General features: G+C 41.4%; 1 protein-coding gene across 1 annotated transcript in view; it reads left to right on the top strand.

Moving 5' to 3' along the window:
* The first annotated feature begins 16,311 nt into the window (after positions 1–16,311).
* The window catches only part of VEGFC (vascular endothelial growth factor C), a 157,037-nt gene continuing 147,070 nt past the window's right edge, over positions 16,312–26,278 (top strand). The window contains exon 1 of the mRNA XM_040418695.1: positions 16,312–16,750. Coding sequence (XP_040274629.1) covers positions 16,637–16,750 — 114 coding nt within the window. The 5' untranslated portion in view covers positions 16,312–16,636. The remainder of the gene's footprint in view (positions 16,751–26,278) is intronic.

Genomic DNA, 26,278 nt, shown 5'->3' with positions numbered 1-26,278 from the left:
CAGCCTTACAGGTAGATGTTAGCGTCAAGAAGAAGCGCAATCCTTTTACACCCTTGTCAGCTGATTATTCTACAGGACGTGCTCTATTAAACGCGTATACAAGTAGAGCCCCCACAGAGTGGAGAGGGTGTCAGCAGTAAGTTTGTGTTGACGTCACTGATTAATTTTCCCCATTCTCTGATCCGTCAGAACAATTACAAAACTGATCCTGTCTGTGGAGCATACGCCTTCACTCGGTCAGCATTTGCTCAATAATCCATAATAATCCATCAGTATTGCTAAAGGCAAAAAAAAAGGAGTGGATCTAAAACAGAGATGACACGTGAAGGGAATATTTGCATGTCTTCTGTGTTTTGTACCCAGTCCTGCTTTTGGCTACAAAATCATAAGCCAATTCTGATGGGACCATACAGGCCTTAAAGCTGCTACACAGACAGGATCCGTTGTGCGTCTCGTTTTTCCTTCCTTCTGACAGATCAGAACTGTCAAATAAATGATGATGTCAGCCAAGCCGAAAGCCAAAATAGTGGACCAGTCATGAAGTGGGGAGGGTGGGAACAGCATGAGAAGTCCAAAGAGTGGACCTTATGACATACTGGTGGGGTGGCAGCAGCATGAGGAGACCACAGAGCGGCACAATGACAGAGTCTGGAGGTGGCAGCAGCATAAGGAGGCCACAGAATGGCACAATGACAGAGTCTGAAGGTGGCGGCAGCTTCAGGAGGCCACAGAGCGGCACAACACAATGACAGAGTCTGGAGGTGGCAGCAGCATAAGGAGACAACAGAGCGGCACAATGACAGAGTCTGGAGGTGGCAGCAGCATTAGGAGACCACAGAGCAGCACAATGACAGAGTGTGGAGGTGGCGGCACCATCAGGAGGCCACAGAGTGGCAAGGTGACATACTGTGGAGGTGGGTGGCAATACCAGTACCCGCTGAAGATGGTGGGTGAAAGAAGGAGCACTTGGCATCAGATGTGTGGCATCAGGCGGGTAACAGCATCAGAATAGTAGCTGAGGCAGGTAGCCAGAACAAACCGGTCTCTTTTGTCAAATTGTTGGTGTGACACCAAGGATGATCTAGTCTGATGCATCAGGCAATGGTGTGTGGAAATCCTGGCTGATCCACGCCTGATTCAACTTGATGCAGTGTCCCACTATGTGCTATATGTGGGCACTTTAAACTCTTGCTAAATGTCATATCAAATGTATTCTGGTATCATGCTGTAATTCCTTTCAACGGGGTGGCAGTGTAATTTACCTTTATTCGCCCATAGTTAAATATATATAGCTGGGGGGGTGCAAAGTTAGTGTGTCCAATGCTAATGAAGAGAGGAGGAAGCTAATGGAGGAGGTGGAAATTTGTAGCGTGCAGCGCTTAATGCAGAATACAAGATTTTTTGTACACCCAAAAAATTAAAAAAAGGTTTTAACGCATATAAGTGCAGTGCTTAATGCAGAATGCAAGATTTTTGGTCCACCCAAATAATTAAAAAAAGATTTTAATGCATATAAGTGCAGCGCTTAATGCAGAATACAAGATTTTTTGTCCACCCAAATAATTCAAAAAACATTTTAACGCATATAAGTGCAGAGCTTAATCCTGAATACAAGATTTTTTTTCCACCAAAATAATTCAAAAAAGATTTTACCGCATATAACTGCCGTGCTGAACGCCGAATATCTTTTTCTTTTTCTACTGATATACGCCACTAAAGGCTTTACCACATAAAACTGGAACAGTGAACGCCGAGTGTATTTTTATTTTTTCACGTATATACGCCACTAAAGGCTTTTCAACAGAGGGTTGTAGGACGTCAGTTTAAAAAAAAACAACAGCGCCTTAGTCGGAGGGATCTGGAGTGAACGGAAAGTAGCAGAGGAAGAAGGTCCGCGCTGGAAGAGCGAGACACGGTCCTCGTGCGGTTTCTGTGCTGCAGAGAAGTCCCCGTAGTGTCCAGTAAGCAATACCGCAGATAGATGCAGGCTGGTGTGAATTAGTGTACATTTTTGTGCAGGGTTAGTGCATAGTGTATTCACCTGTATTGGTGTGCCGCTCTTATGGACGTTGTCACGTAAGCGCGCAGTGTGTAAAACGTAAATACAACATTTCACCGCTACGTAATTCAGTCCATACCACAAAAAGGACTTTCCCACATATAACTGCAGCGCTGAATACTGAATATATCTTTATTTTTCTACTGAAATACGCCACTAAAGGCTTTACAACATATAACTGCAACAGTGAAAGCTGAATATTTTTTTATTTTTCTACTGATATACAGTACGTCAATAAAGGTTTTTCAAGATATAAGTGCAGCAGCGAATGGCGAATATATATTTCTTTTTCTACTAATATACGTCACAAAAGTTTTTTCAAGATATAAGTGCAGGAACGAATGGCGAATGTATATTTCTTTTTCTAATGATATACGTCATAAAAGGTTTTTCTACATGTAAGTGCACCAGCAAATGGCGAATATTTATTTTTCTACTGCAATACGCCAGTAAAGGCTTTACCAGATATAACTGCAACAGTGAAGTGAGAATATATTTTTCTTGTAGTACTGAAATACGCCCCTATATGCTTTCACCGGAAAAAAATTAAAGAGTGAACTGCATATATTTTTTTCTTGCAGTACTGAAATACGCCCCTATACGCTTTCACCAGAAATAACTGCAACAGTGCAGTGCGTATATATTCATATTTTTTTACTGAAATACGCCCCATATGCTTTCACCAGAAATAACTGCAGAAGTGAAATGCGTATATATTTTTCTTGTAGTACTGAATAAGTTACTAAAATATAAGCCTCTAAGGGCTTCTCAACATAACACTTGCAGCCCAATAACAAAAAGCTGGAATGACAGAGCTGTCTAATGACTATTTGGATCACCAAATAATAATCATTCCCTGCACCTGTAAATCAATTTCCTATCAAATGTCCCTAGCGCCTTATGTTGTCTCTCCCTGCACTAAAATGCTTTGAAATAATTTATTTTTTTCCACAATGAGGTTTTTCCAATTGCTGTCCCTAGCGCCTTTACACGTCAGTCCCTGCATGCTGGAAAATGGCAGAATCTAAAATGGCTGCTGTATTTATAGGGCTGTGACATCACAGGGCTGGCAGGCTGCTGATTGGCTGCATGCAGGCATGTCAATCTGGGTGATCCACCTTCCCAGCGTTCCATGCCCCATGTCCTCAGTCCTCACACGTGTAACCGCCATTTTGGTAAAATTGCGATTCGTTACCACGAAGCATGAGGAACTTCGCATTTGTTGCGAATCATATTTATCCTGAAATTCTAAACTAATTCCGATTAGTCAGCTTCGAATCGCTCATCTCTAATCAGTTACAGTAAATGGTCATAAACTGCTTATTGGGCACACTGCAGGGTTCAGAAGAAAAAGAGTGCCATGTAATCTTTTCAAAGAATTTACCAAGTTCAGCAGTGAGCACTTTCACCCACAGGTGATACAACAGATGATGCAAAGTGGAAATAGCAATTGTTACACAGATCTGTCAATTCAGTGCCCAATATGTTGTGCTCAACATATGCCAGTATGAAAAGCAAACCCTCGTATTATTATGCCGTGCTTCCTAGTTTTAGAAACACCCTACATGTGGCCCTAATCTTTTTCCTGGACATACAACAGGGCTCAGAGGTAAAAGAACTCCATGTGCATTTGAAGCCTAAGGCCTAGTTCACACTATCGTTTTTTTTGCGAGTGTATGGGCCGTTTTTTTGTGTTCCGTATACGGTCCGTATACGGAACCATTCATTTCAATAGTTCCGCAAAAAAAAACGGAATGTACTCCGTATGCATTCCGTTTCCGTATTTCCGTTTTTCCATTCCGTTGAAAGATAGAACATGTCCTATTATTGCCTGCAAATCACGTTCCGTGGCTCCATTCAAGTCAATGGGTCCGCAAAAAAAACGGAACACATACGGAAATGCATCCGTATGACTTCTGTATCCGTTCCGTTTTTGCTGAACCATCTATTGAAAATTTAATGCCCAGCCAAATTTTTTCTATGTAATTACTGTATACTGTATATGCCATATGGAAAAAACGGAATGGAAAAACAGAACAGAAATGGGAACACAACGGAAACAAAAAACGGAACAATGGATCCGTGAAAAAAAGACCGCAAAACACTGAAAAAGCCATACGGTCGTGTGAACTAGGCCTAATATGGTGATTTACGCAGCTTGTGTTGGCAACTGTTGAGGATCTGGGATAAAATAATAAATGGAACCCCCGAGAATGGACCCCATTCTGGAAACTACACCTCTCAAGGTTTTTATTTAGGGGTAGTGAGCATTTTGACCCCACATGTGTTTTGCAAAAATTAATGCACAGCAAAGTGAAAATTGAAATTTTTTCCCCAGATATGCCATTTCAGTGCCCAATATGTTGTGCCCAATGTGTTCCGGTGTGAAAAAAAAGCCATCTTATTATGCTGTGTTTCCTAGTTTTAGATACACCCTCCATGTAACCGTAAACTGCACAATGCACATTTTGAGGCCCATTGTTGTGATTGACACAGCTTGTGCTGACAACTGTAAGCTGCTGTATGGGCACACAGCAGGGCTCAGAAGGGAAGTAGCACCATTTGGCTTTTGGATTGCAGGTAATGTCGCTGCCACCAGCAGCAACAAAAATTTGACTGAATGTCACTGATATTTCGTATACGCAAACGTTATACAGGAGATGTAGCGCAGCTAATGTCACTGTCCGCAGCGGACACCGTCTATGGAAAAAGGACATGGATGGATGTCAGATATTTTAGGGATGTGCACACTTTAAACAGGAGATGTGGCGCGGATAATTTAACTGTCCGCACCGTCTTTTGAAAAATGAAATTTTATATCAGAGAAAAATTTCTGAAACGCACACGTTACACAGCAGATGTGGGCCTGGCCAGGTCACTGTCAGAATAGGACACCATGTATTGAAACATTTTATTTTATGTCACAGAAACAATTTAGAGGTGCACACGTTACACAGCAGATGTGGGCCTGATCAGGTCACTGTCAGAAGCAGACACCGTGTACGGAAAAAGTGCACTGGATGTCACTGACATTTCTGGGATGCGCACACTTTACACAGGAGATGTGGCGCTGATAATTTAACTGTCCCCAGCGGACACCGTCTACGGAAAAAGTGCTCTGAATGTCATTGATATTTTAGGGATGCGCACAATTTACACAGGAGATGTGGCGAGAATAATTTAACTGTCCGCAGCGGACACCATCTACGGAAAAAGTGCTCTGGATGTCATTGATATTTTAGGGATGCGCACAATTTACACAGGAGATGTGGCGAGAATAATTTAACTGTCCGCAGCGGACACCATCTACGGAAAAAGTGCTCTGGATGTCATTGATATTTTAGGGATGCGCACAATTTACACAGGAGATGTGGCGAGAATAATTTAACTGTCCGCAGCGGCCTATTACATGGTATTTTGCGCAGTATGCGCCAAAAATATATATTGCTGCTGTCACACACAATAGTCCTTAAAAGGACTTTTGGGTCTCTGAAAAGTTTTTTGTATAAAAATCTACACTCCCTACACTGTCTGTCCCTTCCTATGCACAGCTCTCCCTAACACTGAGCAATTTAGCGCAGGTTGCGCTACAAACATCTATTGCTGCTGTCACACACAATAGACCTTCCAAGGAGTTTTGGGTCTATGAAATGTTTTTGTAGAAAATTGAAATTCATTTACAACCCCTACACTGTCTGTCCCTTCCTATCCTCAGCTCTCCCTGACTTACAATGAGCCAATCACGCGTCATCAGGTAATATATAGCACCCGATCACTCGTTCCAGCCAGCCAATCACTGTAATGCCAGTAGCCAACATGGCTACTGGCATTACAGTGCGGGCAATACATACCTGCACGTTTATTGGCTGCTTAGCAGCCGCGAAACGTGCGGGAAGGAGACTCGAGCAATACGCTAGAGCAGATGCGGTACTCGGCCGAGTACCGCCATGTGCCGAGCATATCGATGCTCGAGCCGAACTGGTATTCGGCCGAGCATGCACGCTCAACACTAGCCAACAGGACTTTTTTTCTGTCAAAAAAAAAAACGGATCCCAGACGAAATGGCTCAAACAAATGCCAACTGATGCAACATGATCCCTTTTTTTTTTTTACAGGATCCTGTTTTTTAAGATCATGTTTTATGCCTCCGTTTGACATATATGTTAGAAAAAAAAGTATACAAAAATACAGGACATCACATTCTTGTATCCTGCACAGTTCGGTAAAAAAATATATATACTTTTTTTTTACAATAGTACAAATGAGCAAATGGATTTTGGGTCACAAAAGATGCTGAAAGTGATCCCCGTTCACATCTATGCATTTTTGGGCACATCGGATTATGTTGGCTGATACTGCTTGTGATGCTGAGGATAGTGTTTGTGATGTTTTCTTGAAACGGACAAGAATAGGACATGTTCTATTTTTTTGGCGGGGCCAAGGAACGGAGCAACGGATGCGGACAGCACATGGAGTGCTGTCCGCATCTTTTGCGGCCCTATTGAATTGAATAGGTCCGCATTGGATGCGGACCCAAACAACGGCCGTGTGCATGAGGCCTTTATCCAGAGTATCTGGATTTTTAGCGTACACTTTCTGTTTTAAACTTCCCAATAGATAAAAATCGCAAGTGGACAAGTCTGGGTATTGGTTGCTCTGATTGGACCTCTGATTGGTTGCTATTAACAACTAAGACAGATTTACTATTAAGGTCCATTCACACGTCCGCAATTTCATTCCGCATTTTGCGGAACAGAATTGTGGACCCATTAATTTCTATGCACTTCCGGGTCCGCATTTCCTTTCCCGAAAAAAATAGAACATGTCCTATTCTTGTCCGCAATTCTATTAGTGTCGGCAATGTGCGGTCTGCAAAATGCGGAATGCACCTTGCCGCTGTCCGTGTTTTGCGGATCCGGGGATTTGCAAAACACATACGGATGTATGAATAGACCCTTAGGCAGTGTGATTTGGAGATATTGGAGGTGGGTTACTTTTTCCTGAGCTACCTTGTAGAAGTGATCAAAAGATTGTCTATTAATGTCCCCTTGTGGGACAAAAAGTGTAAAAAAAGTTTTATAAAAATTTTTTTTTAAGAGTTTAAAAAAGATACACCTTTTTCCATTGAAAAACACTTTTCAATGTAAAAGATTGTGTTACGACTGTAGGTAGGAACAGACAAGGACAGTGAGCCCTAAGGCTAGAACCCAGCCCGCTTTCCCTAACTACTTACAATATAAGCCCTAGATAGCTAGACCGCAACTGGTTGACGGTCCCTATGCTAAGTGCAGAGACAGACAAACAACAACAGACAAACACAATACCAGAGCTGTATGTAAATGAGTCAGAACTGGACAAGCAATGCAATACCAAATGAGAGACAGAGAGTGGTCAGAATAAAAGCCAGGCTCAGAGGAAAGAGCAATCCAATAAGCACAAGAACAAGGAACCAAGAACACAGTGAGTCAGAGACTATCACTGGCACCGGTGTATGGCCAGGAAGGGATTTAAATAGAGTCCCAGGATCAGAACCTGATAGGTCAAGGACTCGGCGCTCCATTAGTCAGAACACTAGTACACAGTAATAGAGCAGCTGAGCAATCAAACCACTGCTAATCTCCTACAGTACATACGTACCTGCTGCAGGTAAAAACAGACCATTGCACCCTGCTACGTCACCAGGGGACGTGGCTCAGCAGTGCATCTCTCCGGAGGCAACCGCCGCACTGAGGCTAAGGATCACACAGCTGGAGCCCAGACAGGTAAGTTTCTTACAGATTGCAAAAATTTAATCCCCTCCACATATTTGATATTGCCTCATCTGTAACGACCTGTACTATCCAATGTGACTACTTTCACACTGGCGTTTTGGCTTTCCGTTTGTGAGATCCATTCAGGGCTGCTTGCAGCGTTTTGGTGTCTGTCTGACGAAACTGAGCCAAACTGATCCGTTCTGACACACAATGTAAGTCAATGGGGACGGATCCGTTTTCCATGACACAATAGAAAACAGATCCGTCCTCCATTGACTTTCAATGGTGTTCAAGACGGATCCGTCTTGGCTATGTTAAAGATAATACAAATGGATCCGTTCTGAACGGATGCAAACGTTTATATTATCTGAACGGATCTGTCTGTGCAGATCCATGACGGATCCGCACTAAACGCGTGTGTGAAAGTAGCCTTATCCTGTAACGCCGTAAAAAAAAAAGAAAGCCAGAATTGATGCTTTTTGCTTATTCACCACAAAAAAAATTAAATAAAAATCTATCAAAAAGTGTTATGTACCCCAAAATAATACCTGTGAAAACTACAAGTCATCCCAAAAAATCAAGCCCTTAACACAGCCCCATAGAAATAAAAAATGTGTTATTGGTCTTGACATGTAGTGATGTGAAGACATTTTCTTCTTTAAAAAAAAGGATTTTTATTGTGTGAAAACCTATATATATTTGTTATCGCTGCAATCGTACTGATCCAGAGAGTAAAGTTATAATGTATTTTATGCCGAACAATAAACCCTGCAAAAACTCAGTGGCAGTATTGCTGCTATTTCCTATCCCCAATACAAACTACAAATTGCTCTGAGCCCCACCCAAGACTGGCTGATATAGCCCAGGCCTCACATGTGCACCAGAATGCTGCCTGTGGATGGAAATAAAGGCACATTCAGACTAGGAGTTTCTACACCTCCAAAAATTCCAAATACAAACTACAAATTGGCGTGGTATTAAAAAGCAGGAAGTGCTCAACCCCATATGCAGTGGTGCATCTATACCGGGGGGGGGGGGGGGGGCGGCAGATCCTGCACTTGTGGCCCGTTGCTAATGGCAATCCCCAGCAAAAATGCATACAATGGAGGATGCCTGCAGCGGACCACAAGTACCACAATGGACATCCTACACAGGATAGCAATTGTGTGGATGTGATAAACAGTCAAAATAACATAACAAAAACAAATACAGGTGCACTCTGCGGTCTTACTAACCCTCGTACTGGTGTAAAATTGAGAATTAGCCAACATATCCTACTTAGAGGACATGTCTGAGCCCGAGCACCGCGCCTAGGTTTCTCAAGTAGCTCGGGAACCTAACGCTAAACCTACCTGGGCCGTATGGGCAATACCAGGAGCCAGTGGGCGAATTACAGGTGCGCAAGGTCCGACTCAAAGCAATCTCCCAGTAACCTCCAGCATGTGACCATGCATACAATGGGAGGAGGCAGAGAGCTCTGAGCCCCACCTAAGACTGGCTGATATAGATAGATTTTCTATCCCCCCAGAACGCGTTAATAGAAGTTAATCGGTAAATTTTGTGTACCCCAAAATGGTGCCATATAAATTACAACTTGTCCCACAAAAAACAAGTCATATGGCTATATTGCCGGAGAAATAAAAAAGTTATATGCAAAAGTTATATACAAAATTTAAAAAAATTTGGTCACTAAGGCTCAAAACAGTCTGGTCATTAAGGGGTTAAATTGTGAATGCAATGATAATATATGTAAGTGATTACAATATTGGAGCAAAAGGATACATTTATTGGAGAACATTGGACAATTGAAAATAGGCTCTAGTACTCTGTTGGGCCACCTCCTGGATACAAGATGAGATATCGTTGGGCATGGAGGCATACAGGTTCCGTATGGTACCCTGAGGAACATTTAGCAGATTTTAGCAGCTGGGCCTTTAGATTCTGCACACTCGTAGGTTGCCGAAGGTGGTGTCCCAGCTGGTTCCATAAATGCTCGATTGAAGATAAATCTTGTGACCGTACAAGCCTTGGAAGTGTTGAAATCTGGTGGAGACATTCCAGAGAAACCCTTCCTGTGTGTAGCATTATCCTGCTGTTTGCCAGCTGGAAACCCTGCCTGAGAGGCAACACATGTGGCTGCAGGATGGTCTTCATATATCACTGAGCTATTAGTGCCCCCGGTGTCACCCACTAGAGGTGACAGACTGTCGTATGCAATGGCTCCTCAGATCATCACACCAGTAGTTTGAGCAGTGTGTCGCTCCACATTAAAGGCCTCCATACTCAAACCTGACTGTCATGGGATTCCAAACAGAACTTTGTCGCTAAAGACTATATGGCTTCAGTCCATAGTAGTTCTTGTTGGCGACACCACTGCAAACAAAGTTGACGGTGGCTTGCTGTCAATGGCAGGGCACACAATGGACACCATGACACCCTATTTCCTTCTGCTAAGTGCCAGGAAATGGTCAAGGAAGAGACCGGGATGTGTCACAAAAATGCCATCTGTGTCTGTATGGTGGACAACAATACTGTGGGAGCTGCTGGTACTTGTTGGTGGATCAATTAATCCTCACTACTGGGAGTTGGGCTGTTCTGAGCCTGTTTGCAATGTGTGTGATCCCTGACATAACCACTGCTCCCAACACCTCCTAACTGCTAGGTCAGAAAAGCCTATATGGTGCTCAATTCGTTGAAATGACCATGCTGCTTCTCTCAGTCCAATAATGCAAACCCTCTCAAAGTCAGTCATGGTGCAGTGTTTCTGGGCAGCAGAGTGCTGTTTAGACAGCACGATCTGCTGCCCAGAAATGCTAATTTACTTACCAGCATGAACCACAGTTTCACCTGATGAATGAGCATTTTGCTTGTTCATCGGGTGATCGGCTGCACATTTAGACAAGTAGATCATTCGTTCCCGTTAATCGTCCCGGATATCGGGCCGTGTAGATCCACCTTAAGTTATCAATATCAGATCAGTGGAGGTCTAACACTTGAAAGCCACATTGACCAGCAGTTCATAGCAGTCTCGGGCACTGGAAATAACACAGTGGATGGAGTTGGTAGCAGAACGGTCTGTCCAGTGTGTAGCGGTTATGCCAGGTTACTGAAGATCAGCTTCTATTCACTTGAATGGGAGCTGAGCTACAGCACCTTGGCATGGCCACTACACATTGGATGCAGCCTTTTGCTTCCAGCATCTTCCAGTCTTTTGTCTTTTAGCTGATTGGTAGAAGCACTGGATTTCAGGCCTCCACTGATCTGATATTGATGACCTATCGTGAGGATAGGTCCAGAGCCAGCCTTAGGTTCAATGCTGGTCCATGCAGTGCTCTTTATTGTTGCCCTCCTACAGACAAGCATACCATAAGCTTGCTCATTTGTCCAGTCAGGGGCACCTGTACTAATTTGGACTACCAAGGGCAATTATGAATTTGCGCATATGGAATCCATGGCCAGCTGCTTGCACCCATATGAACTACCTATATAGACATCCACCCATGCTTCACACTGTTATTTAACAGTAACAGAAACACTCACAGTCATCGTCTTCTGCTCATGTGCTCATTCAATCCCCCCTTCTGTGTTTTTACCACCCAATTACAAATTTTAGATAAATATCAACATGCCTTAAGGCATAACCAGACGTGATGGCTGGAGGTTGGTCAAGATTTGGTCTGATGTAGCCACAATCCACACAGCCAAACCTCAGCTGTTTTCAATTAGATCCTTGAGAATTGTCAATTGCTTACTTATTGTTAATAGTTGCACATGAGCTTAACAAAAAGGCACAGCCATTTAAAGGGGTTCCCACATTTATATAAAAAAGGCCCCCAGGCAGGAATGGTTATAGCATAATGAAAGAACATATCCTCACCTATATCATCCCCTGCCACTTCAAACGCCATCAATCTGATCCTATCCATCACTGCAGACATTACGTTCTTGGCTGCAGGAATGATGTATCTGTGTACCCTAGACACCACTGCAGCCAATCACTTGCTACAGTGCTATAGGGCGCATGAATACTGAGGCCATTGATTGGCTGCAATGGTCATGTGGAGTATATGACTTCATCACTAAAGCCCAACAAATAAAACCCAGCTGGGAGGATTTTAGTGGCAGCACAGGGACGGGTAGGGGTACAACAGATGAGTATATGTAGTTTGATATTTTATGACCATTCTTGCTTGGAGGGGGAGGTCTTTTATTTATAACTCAGATAACCCTTTAACAATAATGACAATCAATTTTTAAGGTTCTAATAAAAACAACTGTGGCCAGCACAGCCAAGCGGTTTTACACCTGCATCGTGACCATATCTCAAACATCTTCCGCCCACCATATATGGTTCTGCCCTTATACTCCCGAGTAAATTGATTAAAAAAGAAATTTAAACTCACAACCATTTTATACCAGAAAAGATACTTTTGTGTGCACAAAGTCATACAATAGCCAAAAGATTAAAAATATATTTTCATGCAGTGACCATACCGTAATTTTTCTTCTTTGAATTCTATGATTTTAAGTATCAAGACATAATTTAAAAAAATCTGGACCTCAGAAGGTCTTAAAATTAGGTGAATACAACTTCAAAAGAACAACACCTAACAAATTACACCATGCCTTTATTTATTCAAGAAAAACTAGGCCAAAATACATAAGCTGTGTGTGAAAAATTAAGTACACCCTAAATGTCATTGATAAATTGATCATTAGCAAGTGTGACCACCTCAAAAAAGCTGAAGTTTTGGCAGTATGCTGGTTTGGAGCGTTCAGATGTGTGGTAACAGAATGGCAAGGAGGAAACACATCAGCAATGATTTTAGAGATGCAATTGTTGCTGCCCACTAATGTGGGAAGGGTTATAAAGCTATTTCTAAACAATCTGAAGTCCATCATTTTACAGTCTGCTTGATTATTCGCAAGTCAAAATGATTCAAGACAGTTGACAATCTTCCCAATAGTGGACATCCCAGGAAGGTCAGACTGTGCAACACTAAGACAAATTGCAAAAAAAAAAAAAAAAAACGAAGAGCTACTTCTAAGACTCTATAGACTTCAGTATCTTAAATGATCAAGTTAATGACGGTACAATTAGACAAAGACGTATAGCTTGTGTGGAAGGGTTGCCAGAAATTCTCTTCTTTCTAAAAAGAGCATTGCAGTATTGATCTGAACAAACCACAAGAGTTCTGGAACATTGTTGCTTGGACAGACAACACTAGAGTGGAGACCTATAGCCAAAATGCACAACGCCACATTTTGTGAATGATTTTGTGGTTACATTTATATATTGTAGGGGCGTTACATTCTCCTATTGCACCTGTCCATATCAAGACACAGCTACTTTAGGATGTGGATCACTATATTAAACCGATTTTTAGCTGCACCCTTTATGCCTGAATAGATTATCATTGGGCACCAGCGCCGTTTTTAAAATATTCACTAATCAAAATTATTTGTTATTTTACTTTTTAATGTTCCAATCAGGAGTGAACTACATGCTAATTAGTCATGTCTGCCTATATTATCTATTAATTTAAATTGAGGGACTCCAAAAACTGTCACAAAAATACAATGGAGGGAACTTATCTGTGTACTCCAAATTCTGGGCTTTGTGCCTTTTTGGGCTTATTTTCTCAAGAACTATTAGGCATCTTGCAGTTTTAAACCAGCTGATTAATAGAGGACCTGTCGCCACAAAATGCAATGCAATCTGAAAGCACCATGTTATACAGCAGGAGACGTTGAGGAGCATGACGTGTAGTTTTGTGGGAAAAGAATCAGTAAAATGTGTAATTTAGGCTTCGTTCACATCACCGTTCAGCCTTTCCGTTCTCCTGCTCTGTTTAGGAGAAGTAGAACGCAAAGGACAGAGAAGGCACATAAAGGGAACCTGTCACCTGGATTTTGTGTATAGAGCTGAGGACATGAGTTGCTAGATCGCCGCTAGCACATCCGCAATACCCAGTCCCCATAGCTCTGTGTGCTTTTATTGTGTAAAAAAAAACAATTTGATACATATGCAAATTAACCTGAGATGAGTCAGAGCTTGAAAATATGACTCTTCTCTGGTCACACAAGTAAGATATGACTCCTTTATGTTAATTTGCATATGTATCAAATCGGTTTTTATACACAATAAAAGCACACAGAGCTATGGGGACTGGATATTGCGGATGTGTTAGCGGCCATCTAGCAACCCATGTCCTCAGCTCTATACCAAAATCCTGGTGACAGGTTCCCTTTAACTAAGCTGAACGGAGCCCTTAGGACCCCATAGACTATTATGGGGTCCGTTATGTTTCCGCTCAGAAGATGATTTGGAAGCAGAGACAAAAGTCCTGCATGCACAACGTTTGTCTCCGCTCCAAAATCTTCTTCTGAGCAGAAACCTAACGGACCCCATTATAGTCTATGGGGTCCTAAGGGCTCAGTTTGGCTCAGTTATGTGCCTTCTCCGTCCTTTACGTTCTACTTCTCCTAAATGGAGCAGGAGAACGGAAAGGCTGTACGGTGATGTGAACGAAGCCTTATACATTTATAGCCTTGCTTTTTTTTGCAGCCCTGTGAACAGTTACAGTATCGGTACAGGAGGGAGGGGCTATCCGTGATTGACAGCTTTGTGTGCATACAGAGATAGCTGTCAGTTACTGGTAACACCTCCCTCCTGGACCGATAGTTTTTCACAGGGCTGCCAAAAGCAAAGATATAAATGTATAAATGACAAGTTTTACTAAATCTTTTCCCACTAAAAATATATTAATCTGCTCAGCTCCTTCTGCTCTATAACATGGTGCTTTCAGATTGCATTGCATTTTATGGTGATAGTTCCTCCTTAAGCTAGATTTATCAACTGAGACTTTTTAAAAAGTTTTAAAACTTGTCTCAGTCTCACTCCAGTAAAGGTCCCTACACACACAAATTTTGTCTTAATATGTATATATATCCCATGGACCTTTAGAAAACATCTGGAGTTGGCATTTTACTTAAAAAAATGCTCCACAAATGCACATGCAAAAGCACCACTAAAAACGCAAATGTACAGAAAAACATCAGCAAAAACCTTCTTGTGAAGTCACTGTGAACCTATTCTCAATTGGACTAACATCTTAAGGCAGGGCTGTTACACATCACTTCTGAAGGAAATTCCTTCCCCTGTGCCAACCACTGATTGACTGCTATGTGCTGCCCTTTAGAGAGGTTCTTCAGGAGCTGCAGTATGTATTATCCTTCATGTGTTATGTATTATAGCTCTGTCCCCGCTGCTGTAAAACAAGATACTTCAGAAAATCAGATGCTGCAGACTCTGTTTTTTTTTTAATGACATTTCATATCAATCAATCAATGGTGGATATAAATCTCCCTCATAGTGAACTTGTAAAAAGGAAGCTCTGTTGTGTGTATTGTAACACATCCTCTATTATAGATTTTACCAAATTATTAGCAACGTCGGCAAAAGTTACCTCCGAGTTTTGTGGTGGTATAAAAGCATTGCGCCAATGTGACTTATAGCATTTTTTTTATGTACAGTACGACAGTAGAATATTCCACGTGTAAAGTATTGATATTTTATTACAGCGATAACAAATAAGTGGGAGCTTTTATAGTAGGATATATATATATTATACTCATATAGTGCTGACATATTCTGCAGCGCTTTACATACATTAGCATACATATAATACATATAGATACATATAATAAATTATTAATAATTGTGTATATATAATATAAAGCAAAAGAGATAGCTATACATATATTGATGATAGATAGGTATAGATAGATGATAAATAGGGACATAGATAGATGATAAATAGGGACATAGATAGATGATAAATAGGGACATAGATAGATAGATAGATAGATAGATAGATAGATAGATAGATAGAAAGCTCTTATGGACAGGGTCCTCCCCTTCTCTGTACCAGTCTGTTAATAGTGTCTTGTTTTTTGCATTTTTATATTATCTATGTGTAACCCCCTCTTGATATACAGCACCTTGGAATTAATGATGCTTTCAAATAGATAATAATCATAATAATCATAATAATAATAATAATAATAATAATAATAATAATAGATAAATTAGATAGATAGATAGATAGATAGATAGATAGATAGATAGAGCAGATATTGAGAAAGGTCATTGTACTTGAGTTGTCCAGATTGAAAGTCCTTCCTGAGACTTTGTGAGTGCTGGGCCATACAGAGGAGACCTCTATGGATATACAGCATGAGCACAGACACACTACCATACACCTCACTGTGTGTGTATATATATATACTGTCTTCTCTATGATGCACATTCCAGTTGTTCATCATTGTGGTCCTGAGACGTGTCTTCTTCCCTAATTCCAGGCCCTGCCACTGACAAGAAGGAGAGGTACTGGTAAGCAGGGAGAAGGAGGAGACGAGCCCTTACAATGAGAGGATGAGGGGGAGGTCTAGTGTGAGAGTGCCTCCTCCTCCACCTCACACAGCACTAGACCTGCCATCTCTGCATGCTCCTCATTATCATCCCCTGCTCATGCTGACCTCAGCTATCTCCTGATGCCAGGCAGCACTGCACCCACACACGTGTGCCACCCCTCCCTCGCATGTCCCCATGCTGGCATTACACACTGCCCCGCCACTAGATTGTAGCGACCTCCTCGGATGTGCAGTCTCCTGAGACAACTTTCTTCTTCTGCTCCTTGGCCACCTTTGCTGAGAAGAGGCTGATGCTGTGGGACTTGCTGGACTGAGTGAGGGGATTACTGGGAGCTCGCCGTGACCTGACTGCCACCAGGACCTGCTGACCCCCAGTCCGGACTGGAAAATGCACTTGCTGGAAGTAGCACTACTTTTTCTATACACAGTATTGATTCAGGGGGACATAGCTTATGAGTCTGGACAAGGGTATTACGACGACCCGGAATTTGGTGACCTCAAGGTAAGACATGGGGTGGGAGTGTGGCACTACTGCATGTACTGGGACAGGAACGCTAGGTGCCAGCTGCACCATGGCAGGTCACACGATCTCAGCTGACATCAAAGTGGTGACATTGTTGTTTAAGGAACTTACTGACATAGCTCCAGAGGCAGCTGGTGCTCACAAGAGGAGCTGAGCTCTTAGTTTTCTTATATCAAGTGAGTCTTCTTGCAAAATGCTCCTATAAGAAAAGAAACCAATATAGCAATATATGTTGAGAGTTTTGGTCTGTGTTGTTTGTTTATGTATTTACCTATTTATTTATTTATTTATTTTGTATGCATGTGTTTATTTTCTTGCTTATTTATTTGTGTATTTTTGTCTGCATTTATTTGTCTACTTGCTTCCTTTGTTGTTTTGTGCAGTTTCAGTATTCTGCAGGGGGGCACACAGATTGTAATCCCTTTTTATAAAGAACCTTTTCATGAGTAAAACTCAATCAGAGTCCCAGGACCAGTCACTGTGCAGGGACCCTGAGGGGTATCCCAGACCACTGGTACAATGACACTGTTCAAGGTGTATGACTGTATTGTGTACTTGTGGTATATCACTATTGGCAGAGTTGGACAGGTTTGTACTTCTAGACATCCAGGGAAAGAGAATATTTCAAGATATCATTAATCTGTAGCTGTAGTATGTAAAACTATAATCCCTATGATAATAACTTACTGTGAGGAATTCATATAGTCTGTGATGTCACGTTGGGGGTCAAAGAAGAGTTTGAAGTAACATACTGGTAATTAAATAGTTAATTATATTGATCACTGTATTAGTTCGCAGAGCATGTGCTTGTAGGATGAAAGCGATCATGCCTGCCTTAGTCATACACAAGCATCAGATTCACTTGGGAATTACTCACTCCATTTTTTATTTTTTGTTGACTGACTGTTGGTACCTAACCAATGTCATAAGCATGTCTGCCTGGCTTTCCTCAGTGTACTCCACTTTCCTTTCAGACCTAATTCAGATTGCCATACCATAAAGTATCTATGCTTTATGTCCATCTGTATGTCCATATAGGACATAGAACTGATGACCATTGGAGGCAATTGTCTTCAGTGGTCTTCATGTCCATGTACCATTAGACATGGACTGGAGTAGTGCATGGCCTGACTTTCTCCATACAAACCAAGGGGGGTGTGAATAGCACCATTCACTTCTATAGGTCTGTGTGCTGTCCATGTGTGCAACTAATGCATCTAAATCAGGCCTTACACTCAAAAACGTGTTAAATTAGCTACGAAATTGTCTCTGATGTGGTTGGATGCGTCTGGGCGTTGGCACATCTGTGTGTCTGTGCGTACATCTGCGTGTGTGATGGGGTAGTTCGATTTTGAGAACCACTAGGGACAGGCACTGATGCGAGTGATGACAGTCTCTGTACAGCACTGCTGAATCCAAAGACCCACTAAGTCAGGGCATCAGTGGGGGTCCCAGTTCATGGAGTCTCAACGATATCCTACATGGCATTCCTAGAGAAGTGAGCTAGCAGAGAGCCTTCATACTTGGTGAAATCTGTGCATCCATTTGTTCACCCAGCAGAACCCAGGTTAACAGGCATTTTATGACATACTAAGAATTCCTCCCAGTATAGCAGCACGTGTTTTCACTCACTTCAGCCTTTCAGACACAATTTGTTTCCATAATCTGAAAAGCTTTTCTTTTTTTTGTGAACTGCTCACTAAATGGAGCTCGACTCGTTGCCCAAATCTACGACATGCCTTGGTGGGTATGTGCTTCTTGTGTGGTTGGAGTTATCTATATTGTGGGGATTTAGCTCCCAGACCAAGGGGTGCAATGTTATTATTACCTAATTACAGTAAAGTAAACTTTAGACCTCAGGAGATAATGCTATGTACTCAGCTGACCAGTAGCTACAAAGTTATACGGTTAGAACCTGAACTCACGCCGACCCTTTATGCTTTCTCTTCTTTTTTATCTCTGCTGGTGTAGCAACAGATTTAAACTTTCCTTTATAACATTTTACTCATTTTATGTTTAGTGTTATTTCACATTGTTGTGCGTTTTGGCGTGCATGGTTTTTTGGCACTCGCAGATGTATTGACTTGCGTGCCATCGGCTTGTTGGCATGTTTTGTAAAATGTTGAAGATATTACAGAACAGATTCTTTATACCTCAATGCTTCTCATTAACGTAGGTTGTTTAATGACTTCTATGTGACAGTGAGCAGTATTTTGCGGTGTGATAATGCTGGATGTACATTGTATGATATAATATTACGGGCATGTATCTGCGGTACGTGGGGAAACATAGTTATCAAACACTGGATTAAAGCAGTGTATAGGAAATCACAATGTGGAGAAAAGCTTTTCACCTTGTGTTTACTAACAGATTACTCCATTCTCCCATTCCAAACATTGCATGCCATGAGTAACTAGCCAGCAGCGTTTGGAGGGGAGGCCTGTGGACCTGTCAGGCAGCACCATTTGCTCGTATCATACACTCTGGTAGAAATCGAGCACAAAGTTATTTAAGCAGTGGAAAGTTGTCGAGACTAGGATTACAATGCTTATGATACAGTACAAAGTCTTCTGACCCCTGCTCACATTTTTAGTAATGCGTACAATCCCTTTCCAAAAAAAGCAATTTGACATTTTGCAACTTTTTTTTTTGGACTCTTGGCAGATCCCTACATCTCTAATCTCCAGCACTGTGGGCTTGTGTATCGTTTGGCATTTATAAGGTTTCATATGATTATCTTTTCCAATTAATCATTTACATTCAAAAACAGAACTACTTTAGGATTTTTAGAAAAATATAAATTCCCTTTTCCTATCAGCCTCACACTCTTATACTGCTGACACTTCGTCTTCACTGTGCATATATTCCAGTCCCCTATCTGTATTAGTCAGCTCAACTCGGATGACTTCACACAACTAGGGGTGCCAATTGGGTTTCAGTTCTGAATTGTGTCCTTTTTTTATTCCTCGGAGAATAGAGCCAATTAAGCCATTGAAGAAGTCGTCCAACAGCAGTAAAATAGTTGGCCGGAAAGGAATGACGAATATGATGTAGGAGTAGTTGCAGTCAAAAGTCATATACGTGCCTTAATGCACTGTACGGACCTGCTCATTTCTGTTGTTACTGAGCAGCTTTAATGTGTAACACAAGATCGACTTGTTCAATTGTGGCTTTATTAGTATATTATTTCTGTGATGTACTTTTGTATATAAGTTACGGCATTGTCCTTGGCCTGTCCTCAATATCTGATCTGTAGGTACCCAATCCTCAGTACCCCACAGATCAGCACTTTCAGAGTAGCTCAGACTTCTTGGGCTACCTTGAAAGTGCGGAATGTCTGACCCTCACTGATCAGATACTGATGGCCGATCCTGAGGATATGGAATCATTTGTAAAATCCATTATGACCCCTTTAATGTGCAGATCACAGCTATTTGTCTATTCCCTAACTTTTAGAAGGCCAAAGCACTTATTGGGTCTAGTTATGTGGTACCTTATGACATTCATTATATTAACTCATCAAGCACTAGATAGACACTAGCACAAGCACTAGACAACAAGGACGGAGTAAGATTTTGACCGGTCACTCTGTATTAATTGTTTTAGAATTTATTTATTTATGAGCCTGAAAAAGTTATCATGTATATTACTTTCCTTTGCACTTGCGTGATTGAGGTCCCACATAGTGTTAATGAAGTAGTAAATGTTCCAATGTTTTAAGTAGTCACACGTATATTAAACTTTTTGACTTTATTTGGTTCTGGTTAGGGTACTTTCACACTAGCGTTTTTCTTTTCCGGCATAGAGTTCTGTCCTAGGGGCTCTATACCGGAAAAGAACTGATCAGTTTTATCCCCATGCATTCTGAATGGAGAGAAACCCGTTCAGGACGCATCAGGATGTCTTCAGTTCAGTCTTTTTGACCGTTCAGGACAGAGATAATACCGCAGCGTGCTACGGTTTTATCTCCCACCAAAAATCCGGAACACTTGCCAGAATGCCGGATCCGGCATTTTTTTCCATAAGAATGTATTAGTGCCAGATCCGGCATTCAAAATACAGCAATGCCGGATCCGTCCGTCCTTCCAGAAAAAAAGTGTTAAAAAAATAAATGCTGCATCCGTTTTTTCCGGATGACACCGGAAAGACGGATCCGGCATTTCAATGCATTTGTAAGACGGATCAGGATCCTGATCAGTCTTACAAATGCCATCAGTTGGCATACATTTTGACGGATCCGGCAGGCAGTTCCGGCGATGGAACTGCCTGCCAGATTCCTCTGCCGCAAGTGGGAAAGTACCCTTAATTGGTTCTGAAATTGGAAGGTGGTCAAAAAAAGGCTACCAAAGTTCAATTCTACACACCTTAGATGTCTGGTTAATAAAGGGAGATTTTAATCTAAAAGAGTTATCACTAGCCCACTGGAACTAGGTGACATTGGCAGCATGGTGGCTTAGTGGTGATTCCTTGCAGCTATGGGGGTCCTAGGGTAGAATCTGGCCAAGGACAACATCTGCATGGAGTTCTTCTGTCCTCCCCATGTTTGCATGGGTTTCCTCCAGGTACTCCAAGACATACTGATAGGAAACTTAGATTGTGAGCTCCATTGGAGACAGCAAGTGACGGTAATGTCTATATAGTTCTGTGGGATATGTCCGCGCTTTATTAATGAGTAAAACAAATTAATTAGCTTTGTGGGAGGTTGTCCACTGGAACCCTCCCAATATTTAGAATGGCTGTATCGCCATGATGAGAAGAAGTTTGAATAAAGTATTGGTGAAACTTTACAGCTCTATTAAGAGCCCTTTTAGAGTCTTCTCAATAAAAAGTCCAGAACTTTTTTGACTGTATTCCCCCTCCTTATTGGTGGTAGGAGGGATAGACAAATTGGCATTCCAGCAGTGTACAGTTAAGGCTTTAAGTGTTGCAATGTTTTAAGAAGCCACACACATACAACATTTTTGGCTTATTTGGTGTTAATTGGTTCCATAATTTAAAGGAGGTCGCAAAAAAAAAACACTGACACAGGTCAATTTCTCACAGCTTGCAATATGCACCAATATGCCTGGTTTGTAAAGAGGTCAAACTTTATTCATCTGTCCAATAGAGATAGCTGATGAGTGTGAGATCGGTAGATTATCTGCTGGAACCCCTACTGATTATTAGAATGAGAGACACAGGTTTCCTGCCACCTTTGCTTCATACCCGTAGCAAGAAATAGTTTGAATGGAGCAGTGGTCCAGCATGTGTGCTGCCAATCCATTCAAAAGTCTATGAGCACAACCAGGCCAATGGTATTATTCCTGTATACTGTAAGTCTCCTGTTTGAGTCTTCTCAATCGGAAGTCCAGAACTTAATTTTTTTAACCACTTATCTTGTTGCTGGTGGAAAGGATGGACTAACTAAGCTGCACATGCTGATGCAGACTAGTTTCTGCCAATTGTAAGTTTCATGACAGAAATGAGCATTAGAGATGCTGATTGCCAGCAAGTGACTGAAGAAAAGTCAATCTGCTGCTTTGGATTTACTTTGGCTACTGTTGAATAAAGTTGTTGGTCTAGCTAATTGGAAGATCATTCATGACAAGCAGCAGACTGGATCCAGGGGGTATGTACCCATTCAGACCAACTATTACAAATAGTTGACAATGTGGCATTTTAAGACCACTAGTTTATGACCGGATCCCAACTATTTAGCCCATCCCAAAAAACTGATTATTGCACAGATGTGCCTGTTCACCCTTACATTAGCTCGACGGGCCGCAAATCACTTCTGATCTGCATCTGCACATACACCAGATTCACAGCTTCCATGGGTGGTCGCAGTGTCCTCAGGATAAGTCATCAATATGTGATCAGTGGGGATCTGAAGCCAGGAACCATCTCCAATCAGCTGTTGAAAAGAGTGTGGTGCTCTGGTGAACAGCCTCTCCTCGCAGCTTACCAAGCACAGAGCCGTCTACTGGACAGGGCCATTCTTGACATAGCAGCTTAGCCTCATTCACTTGAAAGAGACGAAGCTGCCCATGGGCAGGTGACCAATGAACATGACGTCAATGTTCTAGGAAGAAGTTGTGGTGGTCACGGAGCGCCACAGTGTTTTCAAACAGCTGGTTGGACCCCTACCGATAAGATAATGATGGAGGACAGGTCACCAGTATTAAACACTTAGCAACCCCTTTAAAAGAGACCCATTGTTAAAGGCAGTTGATTGAAGCCGAGTTTCTAGTAATTGAACAAAAAGTCTAGTTTCTTTTTGTAAAATAGGCTTAAGAACCTTGCTTAAACAGGTTTTCCAGGCTTTTAATATTGCAGACCTATCATCAGGATAGGTCTTCAATATCAGGTCCAACTCCTAGCACTCCAACTGATCAGCTGTATGAAGAGAAGGCACACGCCATGTGTGCGTGACGTCTGCTGTCTCTTTTCCTGCTTGCGATAGACATAGCAGCAGCGAGCAGGAAGAGAGACAGGAGACGGTACGCATGCACGGCGCGTGCCTTCTCTTCATACAGCCGGGTGTCACCAATCTGATATTGATGAACTATCCTGAGGATAGGTCATCAATATTAAAAGCCTGGAAAACCCCTTTAATAAAAATAACCATTGTGCCTTTCACCATTGTAGCATCTAACTCTGCTTTATTCAAAGCCCTGCTCTTCTGCACTTGTATCTTGTACAAATGTATTGCTGCTTGTTCGAGAAGAAAACTCTAGGTAGGGTTTATCTATTTTCAAAATCAGAAACAAATTTCTGACCACATCAGCTACCTGGTTCCTGGGATTCATACAGCCATGGCTGTTTTTCTCTTCCTATCATCCCTCCAACTCTAGCAAGCGTAATGACCTTTTCCAGGAAGCTGTGTCTCTGTGTCCAAGATAGCTTCAGTCCACTCACTATGAATTCAAGCGTGAACAAATCATTTGCTAGTTTCCAGATCCATAAACAGACACGGCAAATCACTAAGGACACGTGCACACAGTCAATATTTCATCACTACTTTTTATCAGTATTTGTAAAGCTAAAAACCAGGAGTGGGTCCAAAACACAGAAGAGGCCCAACACAAATCTTAAAATGATCCTTTTTCTCTGGGGGTTCCACTTCTGGTTGTGGCTTCCAAATAATGATTTAAAATAATGTCCAAATACTGGGGCCAAAATGTACGCCCTTTAGTTTTTCCAAGTGCAGCTTAAAGGGGAGAGTATGACTAAGCATGCGTCTTTTTAAAGAAAGGGTTTTTCTTGTGGAAGTAGAAAAACCAAAAACGCTATAGGAATTTGGTATCTCTGTAATTGTACTGTCCCAAAGGATAAAGTTATCATGTTATTCATACCGCAAAGTGAACGTCACAAAAATTAAAACAAGACGATGGCAGAATTGCTTTTTTACTTTAAACAATTAATAAAAGTTAAGAAATAAGTACACACAGTGTGTGTACCCCAAAATGGTTTCATTAAAAACATTGTGCCCCACATATATCTGGACTTCTCCAAAGCATTTGACACTGTACCACATAAAAGGTTAGTAAATAAAATGAGAATGCTGGGAGAAAACGTCTGTATGTGGGTAAGTAACTGGCTCAAGGATAGAAAACAGAGGGTGGTTATTAACGGTACATACTCAGATTCGGTCACTGTCACTAGTGGGGTACCTCAGGGGTCAGTATTGGGCCCTATTCTCTTCAATATATTTATTAACGATCTTGTAGAAGGCTTGCACAGTAAAATATCAATTTTTGCAGATGACACTAAACTGTGTAAAGTAATTGACACGGAAGAGGGCAGTATTAGTGTTGAGCGTGAATATTCGTATTACAAATTTTTATTGCGAATATCGGCACTTCGAGAATTTGCAAATATTTAGAATATAGCGCTATCAGGTGATCATCCCTCCCTTCTTCTAGCTTGTGGGCCAATGAGACAGCTTTGTCACAGCTTAGCAACATCCCTAGCAACCAATAGAAATGTTACCTACCCCTTCACTCTATAAATTTGGACACTCCCCAGCAGCATTTTGTGGAGTTTCATGTGAGAGAGAGAGGAGCTTGAATACTGTGCTGTGCTTTTTCAAATTACATTCCAAATTGGATATAAATAATCCTGATAGTTAGTGTTAGATAGTAATAGGGAATTGTGTAGCTGGTCCAGTGCAGGGTGTAGTGTAGGTTATAGAGATAGTTAGCTGAAATATATAACCCATATAGTTAGTGTTAGATAGTATAGGTTATAGTGTGTGGCAGGAAAATAAATGTGCAATGTGCATGTGAGAGAGATTTCTCTGCTGTCTATACAAACATGATACATAAATAGTGCTGTGATGTGCCAAAAATACTAAGTTCAACAATCAGTATTATGTTGTCAGACCTGATTAACCCCTTAATGACTCAGCCCTATTTCACCTTAAGGACTTGGCCATCTTTTGGTAATCTGACCAGTGTCACTTTAAGTACTGATAACTTTAAAACGCTTTGACTTATCCAGGCCATTCTGAGATTGTTTTTTCGTTACATACTGTACTTCATGACACTGGTAAAATGAAATAAAAAAAAATCATTTTTATTTTAAAAAAATACCAAATTTACCTTTTTTTTTTTTTAAATTGCAAATTTCCAAGTTTCAATTTCTCTACTTCTATAATACATAGTAATACCTCGGAAAATAGTTATTACTTTACATTCCCCATATGTCTACTTCATGTTAGGATCATTTTGGGAATGATATTTTATTTTTTGGGGATGTTACAAGGCTTAGAAGTTTAGAAGCAAATCTTAAAATTTTTCTGAAATTTTCAAAAAACCAATTTTTAGGGACCAGTTCAGGTCTGAAGTCACTTTGCGAGGCTTACATAATAGAAACCACCCAAAAATGACCCCATTCTATAAACTACACCCCTCAAGGTATTCAAAACTGATTTTACAAACTTTGTTAACCCTTTAGGTGTTCCACAAGAATTAATGGAAAATATGTGGTCATAAACCGCTGTACGGGCACACAGCAGGGAGCAGAAGGAAAGGAATGCCATACGGTTTTTGTTTGAAATCTCTTTTTATTGATCAAATAAACAAAGATCATCACATAGTATAAGCGTAATATAGCGTGCATCACATCACAGTCACATTTAGATATACAGCATCAAAGGCAATGCCTAACAATACAAGCTAGGATGTGACCACCGCTAGTCTAGGGCTAATGAAGAAAATAGAAGAAATGCTCCAGCACCACGATAAATGATGTAAAAAATCCCGGTCTTTATTAGCACCAAAAATTCAGGTGGATACAGCAGTCAAAGAATAACACTGGTGCCCCCCCGGTTACCCGGATCAACTAGGGCTAATGGCCCTTAAAGCGATCGATCTTACAGTGCAGATATACACAACATAACAACAGTTACATGTCAATAATGGGAGGGGAAGAACAAGGCCCAAACATTGTGTCAACCCTAAGTATTATGTAAATCGCTCATTTCAGTAATGGATGCAAGACTGTTCATATTATCTATGATATGGT

Source organism: Bufo bufo, chromosome 2 (assembly GCF_905171765.1).
Source record: "Bufo bufo chromosome 2, aBufBuf1.1, whole genome shotgun sequence".
NCBI lineage: Eukaryota > Metazoa > Chordata > Amphibia > Anura > Bufonidae > Bufo > Bufo bufo.
The sequence above is the reverse complement of the archived record's forward strand: the minus strand, read 5'-3'. Positions and strand labels throughout refer to the sequence as shown.